The sequence below is a fragment of the Arvicola amphibius genome, chromosome 4, assembly GCF_903992535.2.
Source record: "Arvicola amphibius chromosome 4, mArvAmp1.2, whole genome shotgun sequence".
Lineage (NCBI taxonomy): Eukaryota > Metazoa > Chordata > Mammalia > Rodentia > Cricetidae > Arvicola > Arvicola amphibius.
In genome coordinates, this window is record NC_052050.1 from 18,981,738 (window position 1) to 18,996,470 (window position 14,733).

Here is a 14,733-nt window from a genome sequence, read left to right on the forward strand (position 1 = left end):
ATTAAACACCAGTGAGCCAGCAGACCCTCCCCCAAAGACCCCACGCCCTGCCCCGCCGATCTTTCCCTCCGGAAGCGCTTGGGGCGCTCCGGCACGAGTGCGCATGCGCGGCCCGCCAGGTTCGCTCCGGGCCGTGCGCGAAGCCAAGCGGTGAGCGAAGGTTCCGCCTTCGGGCCCGCAGAGCGCTTGCGCCTTCGGAATTCCCGTCAGGACGCGTTCTTGCTCCCTCCCTCCCTTCCTCCCTCCCTCCCAGCGTCCCCCCCCCTCCGCCAGCTGCGCGCGCCCGGTGGGCGTGGGAGGAGGCGTGGAAGCAGGGAGGGGGCGGGTGTCGCGGGAGGGAAGGAGCGAACCGGAGAGCGTCGTCCTGAGAAAGAGTGAAGGCGGCAAAATGGCGGACCGCTTCTCCCGCTTCAACGAGGACAGAGACTTTCAGGTAAACACGGGCGTCGCCGAGGTCCCCCGCAGGGCTAGCGGCGAGCCCGGGGCCGCCTTCTTCCCGGCCTCTCGGCTCTCCGTCCCTCTGCGCTCTGCTCCGCCTTGCACACCGCCTCCCTTTTCCGCCGCTGGTTTCTCCAGGGGCCTCCGAGCCCGAGATGAGGCCGCGTCTCCGGCTTCGCCCCTATTCGCTTCGCCCTTTCCGCGCGGGCTTCCTCCTAGTTGGCCCTGGCTTTGGGCTCCCCGGCTGGGTGCTTTGTTGGGGCTGCGCTCCGCTTGGCTCGGGGGCCTGTGCAGGCGCCGGGCTGGCCCTCGGGACAGGGCTGGGCTGGGGAAGGCTTGGGGCCAGTGGTTTCCAGGCCAGGGCTTCCGAACCCTTGGCTTTTGCTCGCCCGGATCGTCTTGGGAATTTTCTCTCCTTTTTCCTCGTTGTGATAAACAAACCCTTTGTGGTCTATCTAACATGTCCTCGCCCTGGAAAAGCTTACCCGTACTTATCAGACGCCTTTTTGTTTAGGCGAGCATTGAGCTTTCTCTGGGCATAAATACTGCTGTTGTTTTCAGGCCGTTAATTGTGCTTGGGAAGCAGTAAAGTATTAGGACTGTGGACTGGTGTAAACTTAACTTCGCATCCTACCAAGATTTGTGAGGAGTATAATAATGGCCTTTCCGATCGTGAGATAACTCGTGCCTAAACCTTGATTTTTCTTTCCTCATCTGCAAATGTTGATCTGGAAAGGATGTCCTTGCGAAGGCAGGCCTTGGGGGGAGGGGGAACCATAGCTGAATTAGAATAATTCGTCTTTTAGCTGTTGAAATTGTTACTGCAGAAATAACTGGAACTATAAAGGATTTAGTAGCCTTTGGCTGTTCTAGGTAAAACACATCCTCAGAGTCGCAAATCGCTGCATTACTACCGCATCTCCTGGCAACAGCAATTTGGGTCAAGGGATGAGCCTCAGAACTCAAGTTTTTCTTCCTCCCTTTTTTTTTTTAATTATTCAAAGCAACACGGAAATACTGTAGCTTCGTGTCAGAAGGCAGTTTGAAGGGTTTGAAGGGTTTGAATTCTTGGAGATGCTTAGGTTGGTAAATAGACAAAACAATTGAACAGTTTTAAGTCAATACTATTTGACAGTCCTGTGCGTGGAACGCCATGAGAAGTTTTGCAGCAGTAAGGAACTGGGGGGGGGGGGGTGATAAAAACCCTTGTGGTCATGTGCCTGCTGTGTAGGCCGCTGCACACAGCTCTCAAGGGGTTTTTAGAACCCGTCGCAGGTCCACAGAAGTTTGAGTAACCAGAAGTTTTTGTCTGTTTTAAATAGCAAACCCTATAAAGCAGGTGCAGAGTACATGAGCTTATTAATTTTATTAAAGTCTAAAGAGACATACATACTGATGATGAAAACCTTTGGATGCTTTTCAGAGAATTCAAGGTGACCTAATAAAATTGAAACCAGACAGTGCGGATAGTTAAAGTTTTGAGGAAAAAATGGCCCTCAACTATTTCAACAGGCTCAAACAGGATTTCGAGTGAAGATTTTGAGAACTGGATATCAGGATGTGAGTGCTGTCATTTAGAAACTAAGTGGAAACCCTGTTTGATGCTTTAGTTGGGTTAATAGAAAATCTAATTTTATGGGCCAATGAGATGTCTCTGGGGTTAAAAAAAATCCTTGCCCCACAGGCCTGACAACCTCAGTTTGATCCCTGAAATGTGGAAGGAGAGAAAGACTCGAAGAAGATGTCTTCTGACCCCCATGTGTGTATGTCCTCTCACATAATATGCACAAAGATATTAATAAATTAAAAACATTTAATTTAAAAAATTCACAAAACACCTGAGTTTAGATGGTTGAAAACAGAAGAGGAAATTGAAAATAAGTTTTAAAAATAGCAGCTATGGAGGTGATTCAGGGACTTAAGGCATTTGCCATCAAGTCACACGACCTGAGTTAGATTCTTGGGATCCACAAGTGGAAGGAAAGAACCAAATCAGCTCCTGAAAGTTGTCCTCTGATACCCCCATGAAGTAAATATAATAAAATTTTTTCAAAATCAAAAATTGACATGTCATAGTTCTTTGTTACCACATATACTTTTAGATGTCTTTTTTATACTTGCTCTGACATAACCCACTTAAAATTTGAATGTCCTAGCATTTGCATAGAGAATATTGGAAATCGAAGAAAAAAATTTTGAGGCCATGTCTTACATATCACACACAGCCTTAAATCTGCAATATAGCCAGAATGACCATGATTTGTGATTACCTCCTGCCTCAGCAGTGCTGGAATACAGGTGTTCTCTTCAACACCCAGAATTAATTTTTAAAATTTATTTTATGTATATGAATGCTCTATCTGCATTTACAACTTTATGCCAGAAGAGAGCATCAGATCCCACTAGAGATGGTTGTGAGCCACCATGTGGTTGCTGGGAATTGAACTCAGGACCTCTAGAAGAGCAGCCAGTGCTCTTAACCTTTGAGCCATCTCTCCAGCTCCACACCAAGGGTTTTGTGCGTGGTACTTAGGCAAGAACTTCACCCACTGAGCTAACTCACCAATTTACAAATAGAATTTTTTTTTATTTTTGGTCACTATTTATTTATTTATGTCTGTGTGTATAATGTGTGTATATGTGTAGCAGGTTCTCAACTACTGAGTTAAATTCCCAGACTCTTCTGTAAATTATCATGCTATCATTTCTTTAAAAAAAAATCCTTTAAAAATACTTAAGGGTGGGCTGGAGAGATGGCTCAGAGGTTAAAAGCACTGGCTGTTCTTCCGGAGGTCCTGAGTTCAATTCCCAGCAACCACATGGTGGCTCACACCCATCTGTAATGAGATCTCGTGCCCTCTTCTGGCCTGCAGGCAAACATACGGGCAGAACACTGTATATGTAATAAATAAAATCTTAAAAAAAAATACTTAAGGGCAAAGGCAGATCGATCTTAAGTTTGAGGCCAGCCTCGTCTATAGGACACAGAGAAATTCTGTCTTGAACCCCCCCCCCAAAAACCCCCAGAAAACTAAGGGCTGTGGATATAATAAGCTCAGTGGTAGAGTACTTCCCTAATATGTGATGGGCCCTGGATTTGACCCTTGTTACTATTATTACTACCATAGTACTAATAAAATGAGAATAGTCAGTATATATATCTCTAGATGTTTTAATAAAAGAGAAAAACATTGATCTACTGTCAGTAATATCCTTTGGTTTAAAGCCATTGAAGAGGGAATGAAACATAGTAAGATGCTCTGTGAGTAAATGCAGCCTCCTTTGAAGGGTTTAAAGATTTGAGCATAATAATGAAACTTTATATGTCTACCACTGGGAGGCAGAGGTAGGAAGATTGTGAGTTTGAGACCAGCCAGGGATACATAACAAGACCCTGTCTAAAGAAAGAAGAAGAAGCCAGGCGGTGGTGGCGCACGCCTTGGGAGGCAGAGACAGGTGGATCTTTGAGTTCGAGGCCAGTCTAGTCTACAGAGGGAGTTCCAGGACAGGCTCCAAAGCTACACAGAGAAAGCCTGTCTCAAAAAACAAAACAAAACAAATATATAGAAATTGGAAAAGCCAATTTATATTCAAGCCTTATGATATAGCATGTATTAACCAAGTTACAGAACTGTCTATGCCGTAATTATTTCATTTAAATAATGAGACCAGGCTGGCCTCAAACTCACAGAGATCTGCCTGCCTCTGCCTCCTTAGTGCTGGGATTAAAGGTGTGTGCCACTGCCTGGCACAATTTTTTTTTTGTTAAAGAGATTTATTTATTATGTATATAGTATTCTGCCTGCATGCCAGAAGAGGGCACCAGATCTCACCACAGATGTTTGTGAGCCACCATGTGGTTGCTGGGAATTGAACTCAGGACCTCTGGAAGAGCAGCCAGAGCTTTTAACCTCTGAGCCATCCCTCTGGCCCCCAATTTTTATTTTTTAAAAATGTCTATATGTGAATTATTTGTGAGAGGTTCATGTTTGTGAGTGCAGTGCCTGTGGGAGCCAGAAGAGGGCATCAGATCCTGTGAAGGTGGCCTTAGAGGCAGTTCTGAGCAGCCTCACATTGGGTGCTAGGAGCTAAATTTGCAAGAATTATACGTTCTTACTACCAAGCCATCTCTCTTAAAAAGATTGGCTTTTTAATTACTTATTGGTGTGTGGGGGAGTGCGTATGTGGGCATGACACAGTGCATATATATGGAAGAAAGGTCAGATTGCTACTTTATAGAGTTTTATAGAGTCACTTATCTCCTTCTGCCTTTCTGAGGACTTTTGGGATTGAATTTGGGTAATCAGGCTTTACCTGCTGAACCATCTTGTGCCTGACATTACTCCTGAACCTGTATTCAATATCATCTTTTCCACTAGCGGTTTTATCTACTTATTATTCATCTGTATTTATTTGTTTATTTTAAAGATAGGGGCTGATCACATTGCCCAGGCTGGCATCAAATTTATTAGCTGACTCTCACTGAACTTATTGAACGCCCTCCCTACCTGACAAATGCTGGGATTATAGGCACGTCCATGCCAGTTGTACTGCAGTTCCTGATTGAATCTTGGGCCTTGTGTGCACAAGGCTAATAACTACCAGCTGAACCATATCTCTAGCCTGAATTTTATATTTTATGCAAGTGTAATTGAATCATCAATTATGGAAGGTAGATTTATAGTGACCTTTTAGACAGGCGATACAATTACAGTTTTTCTGTTCAGGTATGTATCTTTTCTTTCAAAGGTTTCCAGGAAGACTTCTGGCTGTGATAAGTTCCATGTCATAAAAGATACATTATAATATTTCAGGGTTATTGTTTGTTTGTTTGTTTGTTTTGGTTTTCGACACAGGGTTTCTCTGTAGCTTTAGAGCCTGTCCTAGAAAGATACATTATAATATTTCAGGGTTATTGTTTTTTTGTTTGTTTTGGTTTTGGTTTTCGACACAGGGTTTCTCTGTAGCTTTGGAGCCTGTCCTACAACTCGCTCTGTAGACAAGGTGGGCCTCGAACTCCCTCCTGTCTCTGCTGAGATTAAAGGAGTGTGTTATCACTGCCTGGCAGGGTTTTTGTTGTTTTGTTTTGTTTCTCTCTCAGGATCAAGGCCAGGGTCTCAAGTAGCTCAGACTGGCCTCAAATTCATTGTGCAGCCCAGGATGACCTTGAACTCGCAATCCTCCTGCCTCTGCCACCAGAGCACTGGGTTTACAAATGGTAAGCATTAGGCTGGAGAGATGGCTCAGAGGTCAAGAGCATTGCCTCCTATTCTAAAGGTCCTGAGTTCAATTCCCAGCAACCACATGGTGGCTCACAACCATCTGTAATGGGATCTGGTGCCCTCTTCTGGCCCGTGGGCATACACACAGACAGAATATTGTATGCATAATAAATAAATAAATATAAAAAAAAAAAAACAAATGGTAAGCATTCACCACTATGCCCAGCCCTCTTTCTATTTTGAGATGGGGTCTTACCAGATTTCCTAGGCTGGCCTTTAATTACTCTGTTGTCTAGGCGGCTCCTGTTTGAATTTCAGTCCTCCTACCCCAGCCTCCAAATTACTGGGATTGCAGGCCTGCACTACTAGGCCTGGCTTTTTAGGTGGACAGTGGTGGGGACTGAAATGCAACTGAGTTACACTTGTAGTTTTTCAAAATGGCATTTTATCTCTAGAAACCTTTGTAATCTAGACTGACTTTTGTTTGTCTAATAGAGCTTTAATGACTCCTTTCGTTTCTGAGTGAGACATCACCTCTTTCAGCATTTACTAAATAAGACATTTGTTCACAGTTTCAAGTGTTGCACAAACTAATAAAAATATATAATGTAATTTATGATAAGATAACATTTTGGGTTTCAGATTCATTAAAGTAAGTTTTAGCTGTACTTGCTACGAAGCTGTCAAGTCCTGTTAAGGTTAGCATTTTGTGGTTGTGCAGCTTTTAATGGTGATGCATCTAGATGCCAGTGAGGAAATACTCTTAAGTATTTATACCTGAGAGAACTGATGTTTTTTGGTATGTGCATTGATGTTTAATGAAAAACGATTATAACCGTAGGTGTGCTCAGCTACAGAAACAAATACCTCTTCAAGTCAGGGCCTTACCTTTTAGTCTGTCCTTGTCTGAAACTCATAGTTCTCCCCAGGTATTGGGATTGCATGCAGGCATGAGCCACCAACCACATCTGGCTCAGGCTGTTTCTTTTTTGTTTGTTTGTTGTTCCCTTTGAGACAGGGTTTCTCTGTGTAACAGGTCTGGTTGTCCTGATCTCCCTTTGTAGACCACGCTCACCTTGAACTCACAGAGATCTGCCTCCTGAGTGCTGGGATTAAAGATGTGTACCACCACGACCACTGGGTTGTTTTCGAGGTTTTTAGAGGCAGGGTTTCACTTTGTAGCCTTGACTGGCCTGGAACTAACTCATTGAGATGTGCCTGCCTCCACCTCTAGTGGTGGGTTAAAGGCATGCACCACTAGGCTTAGTGATAATAATTTTTATTTAAAAAAATCCGTGTGAGAAATTATTACTAACTGCCCACAATATCCTGATGTTTTTTTCTTTTTTTAATAAATCTTTTTTTAAAAAAATATCTATTTATTTATTAGGTATATAATATTCTGTCTGTGTGTCTGCCTGCGGGCCAGAAGAGGGCATCAGATCTCATCTCATTTTAGATGGTTGTGGGCCACCATGTGGTTGCTGGGAATTGAACTCAGGACCTTTGGAAGAGCAGGCAATGCTCTTAGCCACTGAGCCATCTCTCCAGCCCTTCTTTTCTTCTTTTCTTTCTTTCTTTTTTTTTTAAAAAGACTTAATATGTATACAACATTCTGCCTCCATGTATGCCCGCAAGCCAGAGGGGGGCGCCAGATCTCATTACAGATAGTTGTGAGCTACCATGTGGTTGCTGGGAATTGAACTCAGGACCTCTGGAAGAATAGCCAGTACTCTTAACCACTGAGCCATCTCTCCAGCTCCCTCCTGAAGTTTTCTTTAAAAAATTTATTTATTTTACTTTATGTGTATGGGCATTTTGCCTGCATGTATTATTTGGGGAAGCTATTTTTCCTATGTTTACATTTATTACATCTGTTTGCATGTGTGTATATGTGTGGGCCCCCAGGTGCCATGTTGCGTGTATGGAGGTCAGAGAACAATTTGTGAAAGTTCTCTCCACTAGGTTGGTCTCAGGGATCAGACTCACATAGCAACAAGGGCCTTTACTTGCTGAGCCATCTTGTCAGTCAATTTTGGATTTTCCTAGGAACTGAACATAATCTGGCACTGTAGTCTGTATTTCAGTTTGGCCAGTATTTGTGTACCTCTCATTCTGTAGCTAGTTGAACTGCTGAGACCATTAGAAAAAAACGTAGAAGTTCTTTTGTCAGTGGCCCTGGCTGATTCAGTACTAGGGGTAGGAGCAGAGCCTAGACACCCCCCACACACCTTCTTAGTGCTGGCCTTAGGTGAAGGAGCCTGGTGTTTACTGAGCAGACCTAGCCTGGGTGCCCTTCTCAGCCTAGGATGGGGAAATATCATAATGATCATTATAAAAATGTAACATTTACTCAAGGACTTTCTAGAATCTGTTTACATGATCATAGTGTTAAATAAATAGCAGTAAGAAAGCCATCTGTTACTTTTAGTATGTTTATAGGATTCCTTTTAGGGCCCATTTTCTCTCTTTCCCTCTTCTTATATTGGGAATCAAAACTCAGGGGCTTGATCATGCTATACAAGTATTCTGTCATTGAGTTGTACTCCTGGAATCTTTTAGATACCATCTGTGCTAACAGGATGGGACTTTCAGCAGAGTTTTACTTGAAAAGAGGTTCATAGTTTTAAGATATTTAGGTCACAGAAATAGGTTTTGTGTGTATGTGTGTGGGCATGTGTCTAGTACTATGAAATAAAGTTGCTGTTTTAGTGCAAATGTGCAAGAGATAATAGGTTTTATTCTTGTTTTTGTCTTTTTTTCCCCCTTTCAATTGGAAGAAATGCCATAAGCTAAAAAAAAAAAAAAAAAAGTCAGCTATGCTTGGGATACTACAGCTTAGCTCATTACCATTCATATTCCCAAAGTATGAGAGATGGGATTCAGGGATGAAACCAATAGTGACCAAAGGAAAATCAGCTGAAGGTTCCCTAGAAGTCATTAAAAAAGTAAAGGATGTGAGGCTGTGTCTGACTATGTAATCTCAGTGTTTTGGACACTGAGGCAGTACTGTTGAGTGTTCAAGGCAAGTGGGCTTTTTTGTTTGTTTTTCTTTTTCTTTTTTATTTTTCAAGACAGAGTTTCTTTGTGTAGCTCTGGCTGTCCTGGAACTTGCTCTATAGACCAGGGTGACCCTAAACTTAGAGATCACCTGCCTCTGCTTCCTGAGTGCTGGGGTTAAAGGCCTGCAGCATCACCCAGCTTCTGTTAACTTGAAAATTGCAGTATAAAATGATGCCATTAATATCCAGAATGCCCTGTGATCGGGCTGGGAAAAAATTGATTAATTAATAAAAAGAAAAATATCTAAAATGCCCAGTTTTCTTTTTGTTTTTTTGAAATAGGGTTTGTGTAGCTCAGGCTGTCCTGGAACTAGCTCTGTAGATCATGCTGGCTTCGAACTCATGAATGCTGGTTTTAAAAGTGTGTGTTATCATCAGCCAGCCTGGTTTTTTGTTGTTGTTGTTGTTTTTTTTTTTTTTTTTTTTTTTTTTTTTTTTTTTTGGTTTTTCGAGACAGGGTTTCTCTGTGGCTTTGGAGCCTGTCCTGGAACTAGCTCTGTAGACCAGGCTGGCCTCGAACTCACAGAGATCCACCTGCCTCTGCCTCCCGAGTGCTGGGATTAAAGGCATGCGCCACTATTGCCCGGCTGGTTTTCTTTTTCAATAATAGTTTTTTTTTCTTCTTCCTCTTGATACATTTTTTTCAATAGTAAAATTTATTTATTTGGAATATGTAAAGAAGCCAGCAATAAAGTCGTATTTTGTGACAAAGGAGGATTGTGTTTATTCATAGAGTAAATATGACTGTCTTGTATGGTTGTGTCTACCTCATGCCACTTTTAAAAATTTGAGATTTAGCGGGATGTGGTGGCACATAAAATTAATCCTAGCTCTTAGGAAGCAAAGGCAGGTGGATCTTTGTTTTCTGAGCCAGTCTGGTTTAATAATGAGACTGTTTCCCCCAAAAAAGAGACATTATGTTTGTGTGGATGAGTGTGGACTGTGAGTGCCACAGTGTGCTTGTTGTGACAGTCAGTTCTCACCTTTACCGTGTGATTACAGGAATCACTGCCCTCTCCGTTGTTTCTTTCTTCTTCCTTCCTCCCTTCCTATATATATGTCTATATATATATATATATATATATATATATATATATATATATATATACTATATATGTGTGATATATATATATATATATATGAGAGAGAGAGAGAGAGAGAGAGAGAGAGAGAGAGAGAGACAGTTTCATATATCCCAGACTAGCTTTGAACTTGTTTTGAGCTGATGGTGACTTTGAATTTCTCATGTTCCTTCCTCCACCTCCGAAGTGCTGGGATTGTTGGTGTATGCTACCATACCTGGTCTGTGTGATTTTGGAGATTGAACCCGGAGCACTGTGCATATTTGGCATTCTTTTCAAGTGAGCTATGCTTATATACCTGACATTACATGGCTTGAATTTAGAAGTCCAATTTGGGGTCAATAAATAGCTCAGTTGTTAAAGGTGCTTGCCACCAAAAGCCTGAGTTCAATCTATAGGACCCACATAGTAGGATGAGAGAACTAACTCATACAAGTTGATCTCTGACCTCCACATGTGTGCTGTGACACAAATGTGCACACGTGCGCATACCACACACATGAATGACTATAAATGTAGTAGTAATAAAAAGTATCCTTAATTATAGATAAGTATGTTATTTGAGTTATGAGTAGGGCAACAGTATTTAGTTTGCTCAGTCTCTAAGGAGTGTTGATTAATGAAGTAGAAAAGATAAAGCTGGGTATGGCAATGTATGTCAGTGACCTCAACTCTTGAGACATGGGTACAAGATCAGAAGTTCAGTATCATCCTCAGCTTCTTAAAATGAGTCCCAAGAGCAGTGTGAGCAACCTGAGACCCTGTCTCAAGAAGCAAACATGCCAGGCATGGTGGTGTATGTCTTTAGTCCCTGCACTAGGGATGTAGAATCAGGCATATCTCTATGAGTTAGAGGCCAGCCTGACAAAGCAAGTTCCAGGACACATAGGACTGTTTCACAGAGAACCCTGTCTGAAAAAACCAAAAGCAAAAAAGGAATTTTAGTTGGTGAGAGCGGGGAAAGACAGAGACATCTGTGTAATATTACTTACTAGCTAGAATCAAGTTAAAGGTAGACTAAGAGACATGTCAAAATTAAAATCAATTTAAACTTGGCTCACACCTCATCTAGAAAAGTCAGATCTTTACAGCCTTGTTAATAATTGATATGATCATTCATCAGGAACTTAAGACCTGGGCCTGCTATGGTTTAGCCAGTGAGCTGGCTGGGAAGCCTGGTGATCTGAGTTTGATTCCCCAGAACCTACAGCTGTAGGCTTTTTCTTTTGGGCCACCAACCAGCTCCCAAATCACAACACAAAGACTTACTATTAGTTTTGAATGCTCGACCCAGTTTAGGCTCACTTCTGACTAACTCTTTTAACTTAAATTAGCCTGCTCATTCATTCATTCATTCATTCATTTATTGCCTCGGGGCTTTTCTATCTTTCTGTACGTTCTACTTTGTCTCCTGGCTGGCAGCTGCCTGTCAGCCCCAGACACCTCCCTCTTTCTCTCCTCCTCCTCTCTTGAGCGTAGATTTCTCCTATTGATTCTCTCTGCCTGCCAGTCCTGCCTGTCCTTCTTCCTAACTATTGGCTGTTCAGCATTTTATTAGACCAATCAGGTACCTTAAATGGGCAAGGTAAAAACAGCAATGAAGCACAATTAATAAAAGCTCAGGGTCAGAAATTGGGGTTCAACCTGAAGATCCAAAAAGTAAAACAGCCAAAGTAAACACTATTAATGAATTATGCATTATTATATTTTGAAATACTAATAGTTTTACTTTTAAATATATATGGAATATTTGTGATTCTTAAGGCTGGATAATTCAGTATAACAGATGAAGCAATATTAAAATCATTATAAAATTGTAATATTAAAATATTACTATTTGTAATTGTTGGGTAATAAACTATATAGATCCAGAAAAAAAAAGTAAAACAGCCAGCCACTGACTCTTAACTTGACCTCAATCCAAAAATGGTGATCCTGCCTCTAGGAATCTCAGTAGGAGACTGTGTCTGAGAGCTGTCTTCCCCGTTTTATATTCCTGTCTAGGGCTGGGATTAAAGGCGTGCACCACTGTCAATAAAGGTATGCATCACCCAGTTTCTATGACAACTAGTGTGGCTACTGGGATTAAAGGTGTGTGTGTTACCGTAATCTGGTCTGTAAAGCTAACCAGTGGTGCCGGGCAGTGGTGGCTCATGCCTTTAAATCCCAGCACTCGGGAGGCAGAAGCAGGCAGATCTCTGTGAGTTCAAGCCAGCCTGGTCTATAAGAGCTAATTCCAGGACAGGCTTCAAAGCTACAGAGAAATCGTGCCTCGAAAAATGAAAAAAAAAAAAAAAAGCTAACCAGTGGGACTGTTTTACTCTCAGATCTTTAGGCAGTCTTTACTCATTAAAATACAATTCAAGCCGGGCAGTGGTGGCGCACGCCTTTAATCCCAGCACTCGGGAGGCAGAGGCAGGCGGATCTCTGTGAGTTCGAGACCAGCCTGGTCTACAAGAGCTAGTTCCAGGACAGGCTCTAAAGCTGCAGAGAAACCCTGTCTCGAAAAAACAAAAAAAAAAAAAAAAAAATACAATTCAAATGCCACTACACAACAGCATATCTTTTTATATTTAAACAAATGAAGCATAAACAGAAGTAACACCTTTACACAGCTAAAGTAATATTCCCCAGCATGAAGAAATGTAACACATCTTTACATAGTTTTTTGTCTACAACACCTGCAATAAAGTGGAGAGAACCAGCTTCCAGTTATCCTCTGACCTCCACACAGGTCCGTGAGTACTTGCCCCCCCCCCCCCTCCAGCATACCTGAAAGTGAGTGCTTGTGAAAAAATATACACACACACACAAATAAAATAAAATAAATAAAATTAACTAAAATTATTAAAAACTAAATGAAGCCGGGCGGTGGTGGCGCACGCCTTTAATCCCAGCACTTGGGAGGCAGAGGCAGGCAGATCTCTGTGAGTTCGAGACCAGCCTGGTCTACAAGAGCTAGCTCCAGGACAGGCTCTAAAGCTGCAGAGAAACCCTGTCTCGAAAAACCAAAAAAAAAAAAAAAAAACAAAACAAAAAACTAAATGAATAAAAACCACATGGGGGGTAGGCGTGGTGGTTCATGCCTGTAAGAGACCCAGCACTCAAAGGTATAGGCAGGAGGATCGCTGTGTGTGGACGGTATATCGAGTTTCAGAACCAACCAAGACTAAATAGAAAGACCTTGTCTCAAAAAAGACAAAACAAAACCCAGAAACCTGACTTTGAGTCCACTGACTTTGATTATAATGTTATTGTTTTGTTTTGTTTTGTTTTTTTTCTCAAGACAGGGTCTCTTTGTGTAACAGTCCTAGCTGTCCTGGAATCCTCTTTGTAGACCAGGTTAGCCTCAAACTCACAGAGAGATTCACCTGCCTCTGTCTCCTGAGTGCTGGGATTAAAGGCCTGCGCCACCAATGTCTGGTGCAGTCAGTGCTCTTAACTACCGAGCTACCTCTCCAGCTCCAGACATAGATTTCATTTGTTTTGCGTGCCTGGCTTCCTTTCACTGTTTCTTCTTTTCTTTTTGTTATTTACCCGTGCTGGTGGTTGAACTTAGGGTCTTGTGCATAGTAGGCAACACGTGTGGTTGAGTCAGGGTTTCTGTGTGTGGCCCCGCTCCCATGGAATTTACTCTGGCCTCAAACTCAGACATCTGCCTGCATCTGCCTCCCAAGTACTGCGATCAAAGGCATGTGCCAGGCCTGCTAGGCAACTTTTTTTTTTTTTTTTTTTTTTGAGACAAGGTTTCTCACTAGGCAACTTCTTTGTCAGCGAATTATTGTTTTTAATCTAAGTTGTTCTATTTACCAATAGAGACTTGGGAGTCAGATGTTGGGGTGAAAACCTACAAGATCAGAGAAACTGAGAAGCAACCAGCTGACCTTTTTTGGCCAGAACCCAGCAAGAGAGTGTCTCTCTATCCATTCCAAACCAAAAAGCCCAAGAAAGTCCTTCCCTACTGCTTCCTGTGCATCTCTCTGTCCATCTTCCTGGGTTCTCCGTACTCTCTATGGCTAATTTTTGTCATCTAGTCGTTGGCTCTTCCCTGATCCAAGGTTAATTTTATTAATACAGTCTTAGAGTTTCACAGTTTGATCAATTGCGCAACAAATTAAACTTCTAAATTCTACTGAAGAGTCTGTGTTTGCATGTGTAGGCTCATGACATAGCTTACATGTGGAGGCCAGGGTATGATTTTATGGAGTTCTTCTCTCTACCCACCTCTACATGTGTTCTGGGATCAAAACTCAGGGTATCAGGCTTGCATACTTGGGCAGCAAGACTTACCTTCTGAGCTGTCATACCTATACTGAATGGTTTTTATGGGTGAGTCATACCTCCTGTCCCCATGATTGAACCTAGGACTGCATGTGTGCTGATTAAGAGCTCTACCACTGAACTGCATCATCCAGTGACAGGGTTTTTTTTTTTTTTTAATTTATTTGGCAATATGTGGGATTTGTGTTGTTTCATGGCACACATGTGGCTGTCAGAGGACAACTTGGCTGAAAGTAAGTTCTTTTCCACCATGTGGGTACCTAGGGTCAAACTCAGGTGGTCAGACTTGGTGACATATGTCTTTACAGTATGGAGCCATCTCATTGGCCTTATAGTTTTTTTAAGAGTCTCAATTTGTAGTACAGTTTTGGTTTTCTACTCAAAAATACTAAAACTTACTTGAAGTTAGTTGGCTAGATTATCAGTCACTTTAATATTAGTTACTTTTGAAAAATAACTGCAGGTTTTTTCCCCCAGGGTAATCACTTTGATCAGTATGAAGAAGGACACTTGGAGATTGAACAAGCATCCCTCGACAAGCCTATCGAATCGGTAAGATGACCCGTGCATATTTTGGGTCTTAGCCAGTTAGTTAGGTAGAGCTCGTGTGACACTTGACGTGAGTGAAGTTAAACTTAGGTAGAACTA

The 14,733-nt window shown here is 42.1% G+C and overlaps 1 protein-coding gene across 4 annotated transcripts in view; it reads left to right on the forward strand.

Annotated features, from left to right (window-relative positions):
• Positions 1 to 326: 326 nt before the first annotated feature.
• The window catches only part of Gpatch8 (G-patch domain containing 8), a 78,468-nt gene continuing 64,061 nt past the window's right edge, over positions 327 to 14,733 (forward strand). For 2 of the 4 annotated variants that reach the window (XM_038325141.1, XM_038325140.1), the window contains exons 1-2: positions 373 to 433; positions 14,563 to 14,637. Coding sequence is in view for 1 of the 4 variants with exons in the window: in XM_038325139.1 (XP_038181067.1) it covers positions 389 to 433; positions 14,563 to 14,637 (120 nt within the window). In the remaining 3 variants the exon portion in view is untranslated. Of the gene's footprint in view, positions 434 to 14,562; positions 14,638 to 14,733 lie in introns of all 4 variants that reach the window. The other 2 variants (XM_038325139.1, XM_038325142.1) reach the window with 2 other exon arrangements.